This window comes from Bombus bifarius, unplaced genomic scaffold, assembly GCF_011952205.1.
Source record: "Bombus bifarius isolate JDL3187 unplaced genomic scaffold, Bbif_JDL3187 scf7180000009200, whole genome shotgun sequence".
NCBI classification, from domain to species: domain Eukaryota; kingdom Metazoa; phylum Arthropoda; class Insecta; order Hymenoptera; family Apidae; genus Bombus; species Bombus bifarius.
This window is the reverse complement of record NW_022884965.1, coordinates 510,690-524,633: the sequence shown is the minus strand read 5'-3', so window position 1 is coordinate 524,633 and position 13,944 is coordinate 510,690. Positions and strand designations below refer to the sequence as shown.

Here is a 13,944-nt window from a genome sequence, read left to right as displayed (position 1 = left end):
TACTATACTCTTTAATTAAATCTAAGTACGAACGATACGGAAATCGAAATATATTTTTAATTCACTCGGAATCGCTCGATTACACTTCGTAAAGAATTATAATTCGATCATCATTTGTTTCGATACGATATAGGTCGAAAGGATTGGTAGGTTACATCCGCGCGTGAAGAGTTCTAAAAGTGAAGGATTTCTCCAAGCTTGCACCATTCACGGAAGTAGAAAGAACGGAACATTAAGGATATTAACAAATACATTTTTTATATAAATTATCTATTTTATTATGTTATTAATTAATACAGAAGGGAATGTCAGAATTTTGTATCACATAAAATATGATATCACAAATACAAAGAAAAGTAATATGTATGTAATAATACCAGAATGAGAATAGTTAAACACAAAATAATTATATGGTTGCATTTCGCGATACCTTTTACTTTAAAAAATAAACAAAAAAACAGCGTAATGCTTAGTCAAAAAAGAACTAAATAAACCTATATATTTACCCATTTGCATCCGTAAATAGAATATTCGACACATGACGATCGTCTTCTATCATCGAGCTCGGACTATTCCGCAAGCCGCGACTTTTTTTTGTTATCGGCCGTGGAATATTCCACATATGACACAGTTCGCGTTTTGCTGTCAACCTGCGAGCATTTGAGCTGTTAAAAAATACCATGTCAAATAAACTCTAAGAACCATTCAGAAGTCATTTACTATAGGAGTTAACGAAAATAATAAAATTACCGATATACGGCCGCGCGTGATGATACGGCCCAATCATCAGTTGAACGACACTGATGTCTGGACACAGTAACACAGTCATGATGCAAATGGGTCAAACCTATAAACTAACCTATAAACGATAAAAGAAAATGTAAAATTTAATATATAATATTTACAAGTACAAACATAGATTTTTTTATTCCCAAATTTCTTTTTGTTGGTTTTGATTTTAGTTTTAAATATTTGTTCTAGTACTGTTTTTATATTTATTTTTGAATTATTATTCTTTTTTTTTTTTTCTTATCACAACCCAACCTAACCCCTAGAAATAACTATTTTCTATTATTTACAATGACCACCGTAATAAAACATTCTGTCTTGTTTCAACATGAACATAAGGAAACCAAAAATAGATCTCCTTTCATGTTATGTTGTTCGTGTACATTATCGTATATTGGAATTTGATGCACGTTAAAAAATTTAATACACGATTTAGTACACAAATAAGATATTTATACACAGTTGTAGTATAAATTGGCTGACATATGCAAATCTTGGTGGTTTATTTACGATGTTCTCGTTCGTCCCTTGACAAAGTGTTTTTTAACCGATTAACCCTGATATGTCTTTTCTCAAATTTCGCCATGGTAAAAGATAGTAAAAGATATCGAAAACTTGAAATGATAAATCCTATAAGATCTGTGACTAAGTGTGTTAGAGCATTCGATTAAGGAACGTAACGTCATCAAGTATAAGAAAGGAAAAGAAAAGAAATAAATCCTGGTTAAAATCGTAAAGAAAGGAACGTAAACTTCGTAAAAGAATAAAGTTGTAATCTATCTTAACTTAAACCACTATACGCTCCGTATCTTCGTTGATACAAAAAGAGCCAAAACGTAAAATATAATTGAAAGTAAAAAAAGACGTAAAAAAAAATAAAAATTAAACGAAAGGAGAACTTTGTCAAGACGGAAGACGCTCAACGAAAACATTGAAACATCGCATATTTTCATGGAAAATTTGATTCCATTTGAATCTTCCAACTATTTTGAATGATAAACGAAGCACGTAAGTTTTACAATATAAAACGTCAACCACCAAAAATGTTTTTGCTGTTGCACTATTGTACACACGGCGATCGTTTTCAATTACAATTAGTTGGATTGCACAATTTAACCCGAAGCTAGCGATAGTCTGATAAACAATGCGCTAATGCTTTCAGGTAAATCTAACATTTTAATAACTTCATTACTAAGCAAGTAAATCTTATCAATGTAGTATTACATAGCTAGTATCGATTGCTTTGGTCCTCTTAATCTTTCAATAGTATATGTACAACGACAGTCACTTCCTGGAATAAGATCCCTTAATGAGAGATGAAACTTACTAAATTTCCCTCTTGTCGTTTCTATGTAGAAAATTTGCGTGAAAAAAATACGTGAAGAAATATTCCACACATTCTCAGTTACTATACTTAGCTCTTGATCTTAAATTATTAGAAGATCATATACTTGTTCCAGTAAAGCTGGCTTGAGCATCGATCGTTTACAAAAATATGGAATTTTTGTTAGAAAATTTGTATGAAAATACAAATATATATATATACATTTAGATATATATGGATATATATATACATATATATATATATATATACAAATATAGATGACCTTATACTTCTATCTATTAGATACCTTATCTATAGTCTTTTTTAATATCTGTAACAATTAGCTATGTATTCAGTTGCTTCAGCGTATAGAACGAAGGACGGAATTTCTTATCGATCACGGCACACTATTTTTTCAGGTTTATTCCTTCAGGTTACCGTGCCCGCTATTCCGTGTAGCTTGAAGCATTAGAAAAAAAAGTAGGCTCGGCTTTTATTAGGTAGTAAGTAGGCTTTTATAGTTATATAAAATTCGATCAGAGTTTATCGCGGATTTACTGCCGAGAAGATCTACCAATGTTTTGATCTGGCGACATGCAAGAAGAAGGGTATCCTGTAACCACACGGAACGCCGCAAACGTTGCAAGTATAAGGATCGTTTTCACTGTGATACCCCATATGGATAGTATACATCACTAGGTTACCAAACACGATGTTACAGTGTTGACAAATGACTTTCTGGCTCAGTGTAAACTTGCTCCAGTCGTAACCTGATTGCCCAAAGAAACAAATGTCATTGGGAGATGGAAGCCTGGGCGATTGTTCTTGCTGCTCACGTGATTCTTCTTCATCGGACTTCTGGACTACCCGACGATTCAGTTTTACAGCTTTCCCCTTGCGTCTGCTAGTACGTGTCTCTTTTGATTTGCCAACATTTTTAGAAGTACTGGGTTTACTAAGGTCTAAAGGTGCCTCCTCCTGCTCTGTTTCTTCTACAATGTTCATCAAATCAGGCTGAATGGAAATCATATCGCGAAGCGCCGCGTTATTTGGCGAATTATCGGCCACATCATTTGAAACATTGCTCCCATCGGGCCATCTGAGCACGAGATTTTCAAATGAATCGTCCAACATCCTTCCTCCGTTTAACATCACCAAATAGTCCATCATCACCTTAGATTGTATTTGGTCGAATTCTTTTACGATATTGTTGCCTTGGGCAACAAGGAAGGGCAGTAAAGGAAAGCGAGCGAATAACTGATTGTATGGGAAAGTCGCGAATGATTGATTCGGTATGACTTCGTTGAGTCCCCTTGCGGAGGTGGCACTGCTCGCAATAGCTCCGTTCAACATGTTCACACTATTCAAGATGGCAGCGTTTAAAATGATAGCATTGTTCAACATATTAGTATCGTTCAATATACTCGCACAGTTCAACATATTCGAGAAGTTGAGGATATTCGCATTGCTTAAATTATTTGCTCCGTTCAAGCTAAACGCGCCGTTGAAGATATTTGCAGCGTTGAAGTTATTCACGCCATACGAAGTGCTTGGTCCATACGAAGTGCTTGGTCCATACGAAGTGCTTGGTCCATACGAAGTGCTTGGTCCAGCCGAAGTGCTTGGACCATACGAAGTGCTTGGTCCAGCCGAAGTGCTTGGACCATACGAAGTGCTTGGTCCAGCCGAAGTGCTTGGGCCATACGAAGTGCTTGGTCCAGCCGAAGTGCTTGGGCCATACGAAATGCTTGGTCCAGCCGAAGTGCTTGGTCCATACGAAGTGCTTGGTCCATACGAAGTGCTTGGTCCATACGAAGTGCTTGGTCCAGCCGAAGTGCCTGGTCCAGCCGAGGTGCTTGGTCCAGCCGAGGTGCTTGGGCCATAGGAGGTGCACGGGGCATACGAAGTGCTTGGTCCAGCTGAAGTGCCTGGTCCAGCCGAGGTGCTTGGGCCATAGGAGGTGCACGGAGCATACGAAGTGCTTGGGCCATACGAAGTGTTTGGGGCATACGAAGTGCTTGGTCCATACGAAGTGCTTGGTCCGTACGAAGTGCTTGCATCATACGAAGTGCCTGCGCCCTGCGAAGTGCTTGCTCCGTGCGAAGTGCTTGGTCCATACAAGGCGCTTGCATCATACGAAGTGCCTGCGCCCTGCGAAGTGCTTGCTCCATGCGAAGCGCTTGCTCCATGCGAAGTGTTTGCGGCATTCAAAATATTCGCTGGACTGAAGTTACTTGCAATGGTCAAAGGGTTTGCGCCATTCAAAGTATTTACAAGATTAAAAATATTCGCTGCATTGAAGTTATTTATGGTGTTCAAGGGGTTTCCGTTGTTCAAAGTATTTGCAATGTTCAAAACAGTCGCTGCATTGATACTGTTCGCGATGTTCAATGAGCTTCCGTTATTGAAAGCATTTACTCCACTGAAGATATTTGCGGTGTCCATTGGTCCTGCGCTGTTCATAGTGCTTGCCATGTTAAAAGTATTCGCTCCATTAAGGTTACTTGCGATGTTCAATGGACTTGCGCTGTTTGAATTATTCGCAGCGTTAACAATATTCGCTGCATTCAAGTTATTTGCGATGTTCAAAGGGCTAGCGCTGTTCGAAGTATTTGCAACGTTAATAATATTCGCTGCATTCAAGTTATTTGCGATGTTTAAGTTGTTTGCACTGTTCAAAGCATTTGCAGCGTTCGCTGCATTTATAATGTTCAAGTCGTTTATTGTATACATCGACAACTGATGGTTAATCGGAGACACTTCCGGTGGAAGCTCTGATTGAGGAGAAGATGCTGCAACTTGAGCGTTGCTGTCAACAGCGGTGCTCGGGCCTGCGCCATCAGGAGACTTGATCGCCTTTGGTTTCGGACCACGACGTGTTCCATACACATCTATAATAGGAAGTGGATTCGGCGAACCATCGGCGTTCAACACCATCGCCGGATCGTGGTCATACTTTCTCAAATGAAGTTTCAACGAGTGACAGTACTTGGTAGCATATGAACAATTGGCGCATCTATATTGGTAGACATTCGAGTGAGATTTAAGATGGCTGTTAAGCATGGATTTGTTCACACATGAATATGGACACTTGCTGCATTTGAAAGGTTTTGAGCCAAGATGATTCCGCAGGTGATATTCCAGATGATGTTTATATTCGGTGATGAAAGGACACTTTGGGCAAGACAAGAGCTTCTCAGCCTTAATATGACACCGACTATGCTCCCAGAACTCGAGTTTAGTTATGGCTATGAAAGCACACTGTTTGCATTTAAAAGTTTTCACTTTGCCTTGCGAATTCAATCGTGGAACTCGGAGTCCCGGCTCCTCGTCTGCTTGCTGTCTCGAACATTCGCCTTGAGCTGCGCCAGATGCTGATTCCGCTCCCATCTGGTTAACCATAGATTTTAACGCTTCTGAAGCGTCTCTTCTTAACGTAGAATGTGCCGTTAAATGAGTCGAGAACTGTGCCCTGTAAAAGAAAATCCCCCTTTCATTTTGTCTTTGTTCGGTTTCATACTAATATCTATGATAAGAAAAAAGATAGATTAGTTACCTATCGTACGTAATGAACTCGCAAATAGGACATTGCAGGATATTCTTCTTGGGTGTACGTTTTTGTTTCGCTTTTGCTGGTTTCGTCACTCTAGAACCCTTTTGTTTCGGCTTACTTCCACTCTTTGATGTACGTCCCGAAGATCCCGGAGTTGGATGATTGTTATTAACCGTCCCCTGTGGATTGTGACAGTATGCATTCCTTCCTACGTTATGCGAATCCTGCGAACTCCCACTTTCCGGTGACATGCTAGAGATAACTGTCGAAAATGATGTCGATGTACTCGGCGAACCAGAATTGCTCGTGGAATGATCGGGTGATACACCTGAATCGTTGTTCTTGTCTTCGTTTGATTCTTCTTTCTATGAATACCGTATTGTGCGCTTTATTAGTTAAGGTTTTCGATTCAGATACGCTGTCTCTCAAAGAAAAACAACAAAATGTGAGACAGGAGGATAGATAGACAGGTGGTGGATACAAGTTGGCGAGTGGTCGGTCAAGCGATAGCAAAATTAAGCCAAGTTCTGAAAGTAAAGCTATGAGGAGTTAACCGAGTCCATCGAGTTAAGTGAAACGACATTTTGTCGATCGCCGAAGAGAAAGCAAGTGGGGGTTGCGGCTGGGGGATAAAAAAACGAGAGGGTGTAAAAGGGGAAGACGCGAGTGTAGAGAAAACGAGAGGGATGAATGTGTTAAAGGGAAAAAAAGGGATTTGATCAGAGAGGGGTTGAAACGATTACTCACCACGCTTCTATCGGCGATACCCCAGGCGGGCGTGGTTGACGGTTGAACTTGAGGTGGGGGACCTTTCTCTTGAGCCATGGTTCGTTTTCGTTTTTGATCTGTTTCAAAACTGCTACTCTGTCCTCCGTCTCTGCTCCCTGCACTATCTTCCCTGTCCGATTTCTTATCGTCCCTTTTCTTATCAGAATAAATAACAAATATTTAATCGTATTCAATTTGAAGCATGCTGCTTCGAAGTTGATGCGATAATTAGCGAATATATGATAATCGTTCAAATTGTTACATAGGCAAAAATTAAGAATTCGTATCATTCGTGTCCGTGAGGACAACAACACATATGAAAATTCGACGATCCAAGTAAAAGATTTAAGCAAGGTGGAACAACGAAACAGGTAAAACAATTCGGCTTGGATTGACCTTCGATAGAATACAGTTGAAAAGGATTAATATTTACAATGATCGTATGAATATCCGCGAAGAAGGGAGCAGACCGCCTCGGCAACTAGCCTGCGCCTATTCTAAAGCTAATTCCAAGTAAAATCATTTCACAATGTTTGCCTGTTGTTCCCGTCGTCCTTTTGTCTTGTACGCGCTACAAGAACAAATTACTTTTGATGTATGGAATCAGTCAAGCTATTTTACTCGAAACAAGACAACGAGTGGTAAAATCGTTCCGATCCAAAACACGTATCTCTATCGTTCAAAGATTCCGAGAAACGAAACATCGTCCTATGAAATTATTCGAAATCTACATCGGCACATCTTAACGAACCAATTTATTCGATCTATCTATCTATCTAATTAATTTGAAATATTTAGCAAACTTATTGTTTCATCGCTGTCCACTGCGTTGATATATTTACGACAAGATGCATATTTTAAAAATGTAAGTATCCCAGTGAAATTGAAGAACAAAGAAAAGCGAGAAAACATATTTTACCTTCTGCGATGTGCCAGACGGAAGATGAACGGCACTGGGGTTAAAGTCTACCTCATTTATTCAAATGGAGCATACTTGAAAGGTTCAAAAAGTGACAGGGTTGAAAAATCCTACTTTTCACTTCAACTGGAAATGTCATTGTTCGCCTGCCTCTGTACGACTATGGTCATAAATTAAAAAGTAGTCTTTCCCTTTTGCTTGACTGTTATACGACCAAGTATACCCAGAAATCGGTTAATAACAAAACAACCCTTGTATTAATAAGGTCGTCACGGTTTAACCTGGATTTGCAATGCATGAAGCGTCAAGTTTTCGAATTTTTACGATTTCTAAATTGCAGCTATAAAAAATGTACAGCTTAATTTTAACCGTGACGAATTTATCCGACGCGCAATTGCCAAAAATTCAAATCTTCTCGAACTGTAAGTTCGAAGAATTTCGTGTCGATCATCCGCTGCGGAATTCTTTCGACGACGCACAAACATTCGCGTTCCAGTAAGAACGCTTATAAGTCGATTAAAGCGAACTCCATCGTGCTCGTTTGAACAAGAACAAAAAGACTTCGGTAAAGGTCGAAGGAAGAGAACCTTTCGAAATTCTTAGCACAATCACAACAGTAGGTAAATAGAAAACTTACAACAAAGGGACGAAACGGATACAGACTCGCGAATATAGATGACTTATAGATCAGAGAGAAAACGAACTCGTTCGAGATGGACAATCAGAATTAGAATAAGTATCAAACTAATGCGTGCTAAACAAAAAACTTAATAGAGTCTAATAAAACGAATCGTAGTCATTTTTGCAGAATTACAACTAAAATCTCTGTGAAATCGGTAGTAATTATTAGAGGAATAAAAACTGTTAACAGATGATATTCGAAAACGATCATTAAGAAATTATAATATCTATATTAAATCAGGAATTTGTAATTTTCAGATGCGTGCAATATTGAGAAGTTTGTAAAATTTGTAAAGCTCGCCTTGTTTGAAGGTCGCCAGGCTGAAATAAAACTATCTATCTATTAAATCACGATGTAATGTTTATTTGTATAAAGTTGAAGCCTGTATCCATGCTAGACTAGAAGACAATAATACGGATGTATCAGGACAATGAATGTAAATTTGAAAGACTATTTAATGAGGCGACACTAGGGCAAACGTGAATTTCCATCGGTCACCGTACAGCGTACACCGACGTTATGGCGATTCGGAAAACAATCGGCGAGTATCGTTGCTGACTTCGCAGCTGCCCTGTCTTTTTTTAATAAAAATTAAAAAGAAAAAATGAGGCGAACAAAGGAGAAAGAAGTAAGAAACAAGAAGACGGAGAGATTTGCGACCATATTCACGAGAAAACATATAACGTTTGTTTTTCCGATATCCTTGTTGCTCCCGACATGTTGAATTTTCTCTGTGTTTGTTTCGATTCCGTACACGATGTCATTGCTATATTATATCGATACTTTTCGAAACGTGCGAACTAAACAACGGCTAATTTCGATGCGCGCGTATACCTCGATAGAAAAGTCAATGATTCTCGGATTCGGCTTAGAAAGAAACTCGAAACCAGCGTATCGTTGCTGGCGAATCTGTAAATTGGACACGACACGCGTATACACCGGCAATTGAACATTTTAATTTATCCGTATAAAACAAAGGAGCAGCGTAAAAAAGTGCATGATCGAATGGAAAACGATCGAACAAACGCGCGAAAAGGGAGGAAACGATCGGCGATCGTCCCTCCGAAAACGATTCTGCTGTTCGAATTTCGATTTTTCTTGCTTTTTCAATTATTGGATCAATTATGGATCGCATGGTTTAAAATCTTCTTTGTACCGCGACTACCTTTATTCGCAAATTGTCACATAACGTCAGATTAGAAAAGTTAAAAGATTACTTACCTCGGAATTTGAATTCTTCGCTTTTTTCATTGTCACGAACGATTGTAGATTTTAATTACACACTATTACCACTAATTTAATACACTTACTTAATACGCGAACTTAATTACACGAATTTAATACACTAACTTAATTACACGAATTTAATACACTAACTTAATTACACAAACTTAATCACATAAACTTGCCCGTATATAAACATTATAATCTAAGAAGAAAAACTAAGAAAATTAAAAAAGCTAACTCTGCCGGTAATCGATTACATAAGTAAACCGACAGATATGTCAAGCGCTAAATAAGTAGGCAAATACACAACTAAACCTCGTTAAGAGCGATCTGTCCTATGACTGGCAAGGAACTGCCGAGCGACTGGCGAATATGACCTAAGTCCCAAAATGAAGTGCTAGGTATATTTGTGACTCGTGTATAGAGGGCAGCTACCCTCTCCCTTTCCAGACCGTCTGCCCAATCGGAGGCCTCCGATCGCCTGGTTCGTTTTTTCAGTTCCCACCCCTTAACCCTGTCATGCCTCCTGCATATTGAAAACTATTAGCACATCTTATCAACCACCACTCCGTACCTACGTAACATTTCTTCGTTCCCTCCAGACACAGATTTTGCTTGTCCACAATGTTTTCCAAGCATCCTGCCTCTTCTTTTTCTACCAGCTTGAACATTTCCTCCCATCGTAGATATCTATAATTCCTTACTCTGTAACTGTTTCCTATCGTTCGTAATACTCGTCTAAAAATTTTTTAAATATATAATTTTGTTTTATAACGCTTTTTTAACCTTCTTACCGTACTCTTGTCAGTTTACTGAGTTTAATCGAATTTCGCGATTTTACGCTCCGTTAGCTAAAGAAAAGAAAAAAAAAAACAGAAGATGTAAAAGTAAAGAGCGTCTTTTAATTAGCGTTCGGCGATTTCCAAACGGAGAAAAGGGACAAAAAATGCGTGGATACGCGTGCGCGCCCTATTCTTTTTCCGTTGGAGGCAGTCTGCTTTCTCTCGTGTTAGACAGATCGCACCCTTTTCCCGCGTTTCGGGAAAGCATCAAGCTAAACCATTAGCCAAACTCGTTGTTCCCGGTTCAGAAAACACTGATAATGGCGAATAAAATTTCCAAAGTTCCTCTCCGCTATTTTATCAAATTTTGTCAAACCCGAGAAAAAGGTGCGGAGAGGTGCGAAGAAAGCTGGTGACATGAAAATCCTAATAAATTTGAATGAGACTGTAGAATTCGGTGTTTTCCATATCTTGTAGAAAATGACGTCGAAAACGTAATCTTGAGGATTTTCAAGGGTTTTAACCGACAGGTACAACAGCTTCGTTACCGTAAATCGTCTGTTAACCCTTTCGAAGTTGAGCGAGAGAGAAAAAGGAAAAAATTCCTTTAACCCTTTCCCGTAATCTGCTCTTCCAGCAAGCGGAACTATTTCTACCGTACGTTTACGACTGTACTTTTACAGTTAAAATCGCTGTCAAAAGAAAAAAGAGGGTCGCATGCATTTCTAACAGTTCCCACGTTTCTTGTTTGTCGTACAGTCGTTGTACGGTAACCCTTCATCGACCTTGTTTTTCCAATCTAGGAAAAGGCCAATTTTTTATTGTACATTCTTGCCCATCGATGCTCGAAGATTTTTATGTTTAGTTAATAACTTTTAACCCTTTAGCCCTAATAGCGTAACAATAGATCGACAAGAAAAATTGAAGGAATTTTGCGAACGAGGTTCCGAGTCCTCCAACTTTCGTCCCCTTGTAATTCAATTTTGAACTTTTGCAAAAGCTTTTCAATACATTGCCGTTTGCAAAGGTCTAGAAATAAGACGAGAAAGTGTTTTCGCCTCTTATAAAAGAATGAAATATTTTTACATCTTTCTAACCCTTCGTGTATTCATACTTTGGCCTTGTTTCTCTTTGTTAACCCGCATTTTCGTCTAGCAATTTCTGTCATAAATATAACAAAAAGAAAGAGTACGACGACATTTATATGCAAATGCCAATAACCGCCGTGGTAATAAATTATTATGCTATTAGGTCACTACGTTCTGCGTTACTAATGAGGGACCAATGTCGAGATTTTTGAGTAACTGTCCCTCGTACCTAAAACCTATAAAAGGACCTTAGTTGGGGAAGATCCGTAAATTTTGCTTCTTTAACAACCGTCCTTTAATCCCTTCATTCAGTCAAGTTTTTCATTTGCATGTCGATACGTAAAATTACCAGGAAAATATATTCATTTTTCTAAAATACGCAACGTATTTTATGCGAAATATGTTGTGTATAAATGTACCATTGAAAATTATCAAAGGCATTTTTCTAACGTGACTATTGGGCCGTTTCTTCGCGCTTAATAAAATTTACGATACTTGCACATGCGTCTTGTAGAAAATAAATTTTAACATTTAGGGATTAAGTTATAATCGAAAAGAGCCTAATAATAGATCTTTTTAAATGTGCGATACGAAGACGATATTAAATACTCAACAGTACTTAAAAGACTCGAAAGACATTAACAAGAGGTTGTAGTGGGCAAGTATTCAACGAAAAAAACTCGTTAACTTTTAAATAATAAGGAAAGAGGTGCTTGGAAGCGCCTTAGGAAAACTCGTTTATGAGAAATTCATTTGCATGTCGATACGTGAAATTACCAGGAAAATATATTCATTTTTATAAAATACGCAACGTATTTTATGCGAAACATGTTGTGTATAAATGTACCGTTTAAAATTATCAAAGGCATTTTTCTAACGTGACTATTGGGCCGTTTCTTTGCGCTTAATAAAATTTACCATACTTGCACATGCGTCTTGTAGAAAATAAATTTTAACATTTAGGGATTAAGTTATAATCGAAAAGAGCCTAATAATAGGTCTTTTTAAATGTGCGATACGAAGACGATATTAAATACTCAACAGTACTTAAAAGACTCGAAAGACATTAACAAGAGGTTGTAGTGGGCAAGTATTCAACGAAGAAAACTTGTTAACTTTTAAATAATAAAGAAAGAGGTGCTTGGAAGCGCCTTAGGAAAACTCGTTTATGAGAAATTCATTTGCATGTCGATACGTGAAATTACCAGGAAAATATATTCATTTTTATAAAATACGCAACGTATTTTATGCGAAATATGTTGTGTATAAATGTACCGTTGAAAATTATCAAAGGCATTTTTCTAACGTGACTATTGGGCCGTTTCTTCGCGCTTAATAAAATTTACGATACTTGCACATGCGTCTTGTAGAAAATAAATTTTAACATTTAGGGATTAAGTTATAATCGAAAAGAGCCTAATAATAGGTCTTTTTAAATGTGCGATACGAAGACGATATTAAATACTCAACAGTACTTAAAAGACTCGAAAGACATTAACAAGAGGTTGTAGTGGACAAGTATTCAACGAAAAAAACTCGTTAACTTTTAAATAATAAGGAAAGAGGTGCTTGAAAGCGCCTTAGGAAAACTCGTTTATGAGAAATGAAAAGGATTTGCATATTTCGCCTTTTGATTTACGGACTTACCAGTTGTTCAAGATTTACAACCGAAAAACTAATTTCCATTGTTCTTCCTGTCCTTATGTCGAAAATATGCTAGTTCTTTGTTAACCGAGTTAAGCTTTAAAGAATATCTTCTGCTGTTTTTGATTTATTTATTTTATTTCAGTTCTCCTTCTGTCGACTTTGCCTGGTGCCCTACCTAGTTTTGTAAACCTGTGCCTCTCTGATAATCTTCCTGAGATTGTTATTTTTTAAAATTATCTAAAAATATAATCAAAAAGTATCAAACATCAGACATCGATATTATTGCATTCTCACGCGAGAAACAGAAAGGGAAATTTTCTGCCAGCAATTAAAAAGAGTAGGTCGGATTATTGTCTCAGACTAGGGAAAAGGATTTCCTCCTGTTCAATGACCTTCTTGTTTTCTTCCTGCTCTCTCTCTCTCTCTCTCTCTCTCTCTTTCACGCACCTACCGTATATCTATCTCGTTTTACAGGTCTGTCCAATATTCGGATTTTAAAGCAACCAATATAAAATTTTCACGCAAGGATTCACCTCAGTTAGGAACTTTATGCACTCGATGATCAATCAATTATTATATAATTGTAAATAGAATTTATTGGACCTTTTTTTTTGTACAAAAATCTGTAAGACTATTTTGGCATTAGAGCTTAGGATAATATTTTTATCTTACATTTTCGTATAGTCCTTAATCTTTTTTAAATCCTACCTACCGTCATACTTCTTATATTAACTTGTGAAGCGGTCATAAATATCTATATACTGTAACCATCATAAATGGTGTTAGAGACCACAGAGCATTATATAACAATAAAGTAATTAAACATAAGCACTAATAAATTTCGAAGAAGACAACTAAACATTCTTGTTGGCATGAGAAAAATTATGAAATTAATACTTGTACAAAAATATATAATTTCTGACTGTGAATATGTGTTAACGAAATTCATGCAAAAAAGTTGGATAAGCGGAAACATCGGTAAAGGCGCATTACCTTACCTGAGCGTGGGTGTGTCGAAGTTCGTTTAAACAGCTGCTCCGTAACCCCTTTTGCACCCCTTTCGAGCTTCTCGAAATTTTGCCAGAAAAATATTTTCCCGTTCCGCTTCGCAGCAGCCGTACGACAAATACGTTGCGATCTCCTCCCTGTTCTGTTAGAAAACTAT

At 37.7% G+C, this 13,944-nt stretch overlaps 1 protein-coding gene across 1 annotated transcript; it reads right to left on the bottom strand.

Annotated features, from left to right (window-relative positions):
- Window positions 1–2,683: 2,683 nt before the first annotated feature.
- On the bottom strand, window positions 2,684–6,576 carry LOC117214329. The gene is made up of 4 exons (XM_033460341.1): window positions 6,414–6,576; window positions 5,670–6,031; window positions 4,967–5,585; window positions 2,684–4,786 (listed from the first exon to the last, which is right to left on the bottom strand). Exons 1-4 carry the CDS (start codon window positions 6,489–6,491, stop codon window positions 2,684–2,686), a joined length of 3,162 nt encoding a protein of 1,053 aa, XP_033316232.1. The 5' UTR covers window positions 6,492–6,576.
- Window positions 6,577–13,944: the final 7,368 nt, after the last annotated feature.

What these genes read in the sequence shown, in the direction of transcription:
- LOC117214329 (XM_033460341.1), bottom strand. Translation starts at nt 6,491, where the DNA reads ATGGCTCAAGAGAAAGGTCCCCCACCTCAAGTTCAACCGTCAACCACG. An exon ending in GTATCGCCGATAGAAGCGTG is followed by an intron (nt 6,032 to 6,413) that starts GTGAGTAATCGT and finishes CGGTATTCATAG; the next exon opens with AAAGAAGAATCAAACGAAGA. An exon ending in GAGTTCATTACGTACGATAG is followed by an intron (nt 5,586 to 5,669) that starts GTAACTAATCTA and finishes TTTCTTTTACAG; the next exon opens with GGCACAGTTCTCGACTCATT.